Source organism: Phaethon lepturus, unplaced genomic scaffold, assembly GCF_000687285.1.
Source record: "Phaethon lepturus isolate BGI_N335 unplaced genomic scaffold, ASM68728v1 Scaffold53710, whole genome shotgun sequence".
NCBI classification, from domain to species: Eukaryota; Metazoa; Chordata; class Aves; order Phaethontiformes; family Phaethontidae; genus Phaethon; species Phaethon lepturus.
The window spans coordinates 1-1,415 of NW_010515157.1; the positions used below are offsets into that span (position 1 = coordinate 1).

The 1,415-nt window shown below is 54.8% G+C and overlaps 1 protein-coding gene across 1 annotated transcript; it reads right to left on the reverse strand.

Moving 5' to 3' along the window:
- Window positions 1–8: 8 nt before the first annotated feature.
- Window positions 9–1,402, reverse strand: POLR2I (polymerase (RNA) II (DNA directed) polypeptide I, 14.5kDa; the record flags this gene model as incomplete). The annotated part of the gene is made up of 5 exons (XM_010295112.1): window positions 1,331–1,402; window positions 1,139–1,212; window positions 552–626; window positions 118–169; window positions 9–38 (listed from the first exon to the last, which is right to left on the reverse strand). Coding segments are annotated over exons 1-5 (303 nt in total), but the record flags the coding sequence as incomplete, so codon positions are not given.
- Window positions 1,403–1,415: the final 13 nt, after the last annotated feature.

Genomic DNA, 1,415 nt, shown 5'->3' on the forward strand with positions numbered 1-1,415 from the left:
TGCGGGGCAGTGCAGACGTAGTAGAGCCTCATGGCATCCTGGGGGGCAGGAGGGGACACATTGTGGGGGACAGTGACAGCTTTGGGAAGGCATGGGGCTCAGCGGGGATCACCTCACCTCTGCTCTGGCGCTGTGCGACTGGAAGAAGACGGCCTCCTTGTGCCCGCACCTGGGGGAGAGAGGGACAGCAGTGACGGGGTGGGGGGGGACACCTAAGAGTCCTGTGGGGGACATTGGAGCCCCATGGGGACACAGGGTGGGACAGAGGGGTACACTGAAGCTGTGGGAGGCACAGGAGACCCAAAGGGGGACACTAGAACAGCATGGTGGTGGGGGTGCTCCATGTCCCCACAGGGGTCCCCAGGCAGTCCCTGACATCCCTACACCCCCATGGGGATCCCCACGTTCCTGGGGGGTCCCTGACATCCCCGGGGTGTCCCTGATATCCCCACACCCCGACAAGGCTCCCCATGTCCCTAGGGGATCCCTGACACCCCCACAGCCCCAGGGGGTCCCCAAGGTGGGGTGGGGGTCCCCAGGTCCCAGCTCACTTCTGGCAGGGGTGGTCCTCAGTGCGGGGCAGTGTGGGGTCCTGGGAGACATCAGCGATGATCTGTGTGAGCTCACTGCAAGGAGACACCCCGGGGTGTTAATTAGCACCCTTAATTACCCCCAGGCTAGTCATAACTCTGGCACCTCCCTCATTAATTTACTCTAATAAGTTATTCTCATTAATTTTACCCACATTAATTGCCCTTTAATTGTTCTCTCTTATTGCCTCCCCTTATTAACTACCCACCAGGTACCCCTCACTCTTATTAACTACCCCAATTAATCCTTTCCCAATTATTAATTACCCAAAACCTGTTCTCCATCACTAATTGCACCCATTAATTGCCCTCCACTCATCTTCCCTTATTGTCTCTCCTTATCAATCACTCGTTCATTACTTCCTCCTAATTATTCTCTTATTAACTACCCTAAGTCCTACTTTGCTAAATAGATTCTTATCAATTGCCCCATTGGTTCTTTTTAATTGTTTTTCCCTTATTAATTAGTCTCCACCTACACAACCCCTGGGGTGGGAAACACTAAGACCAGGACCCACGTGGCCAGAGGGGACCCCTAACAAACTCACTCCACTTCGTGGGTGATCTTGTTGACATAGATGCAGCTGTTGTCAGCCTCTTGCTGGTAGTCACAGTTGCGGCACTGGGGAAGAGAAGCAGTTATGGACTGGTCCCAGTGCCAAACTGGGAGGGGCAGGAGACAGCCCCATGAGGTGCTGGGACTGGTCCCAGTACCCCAGTGGGGGCTGTGGGGCACTTACAGCATAAAGCAGAATCCGGTTCTCCTTGTCCTCCTTGGGGTACAGCATGTTGTTGCTGGGGGGGGATGACATGGGGGGTGTTACT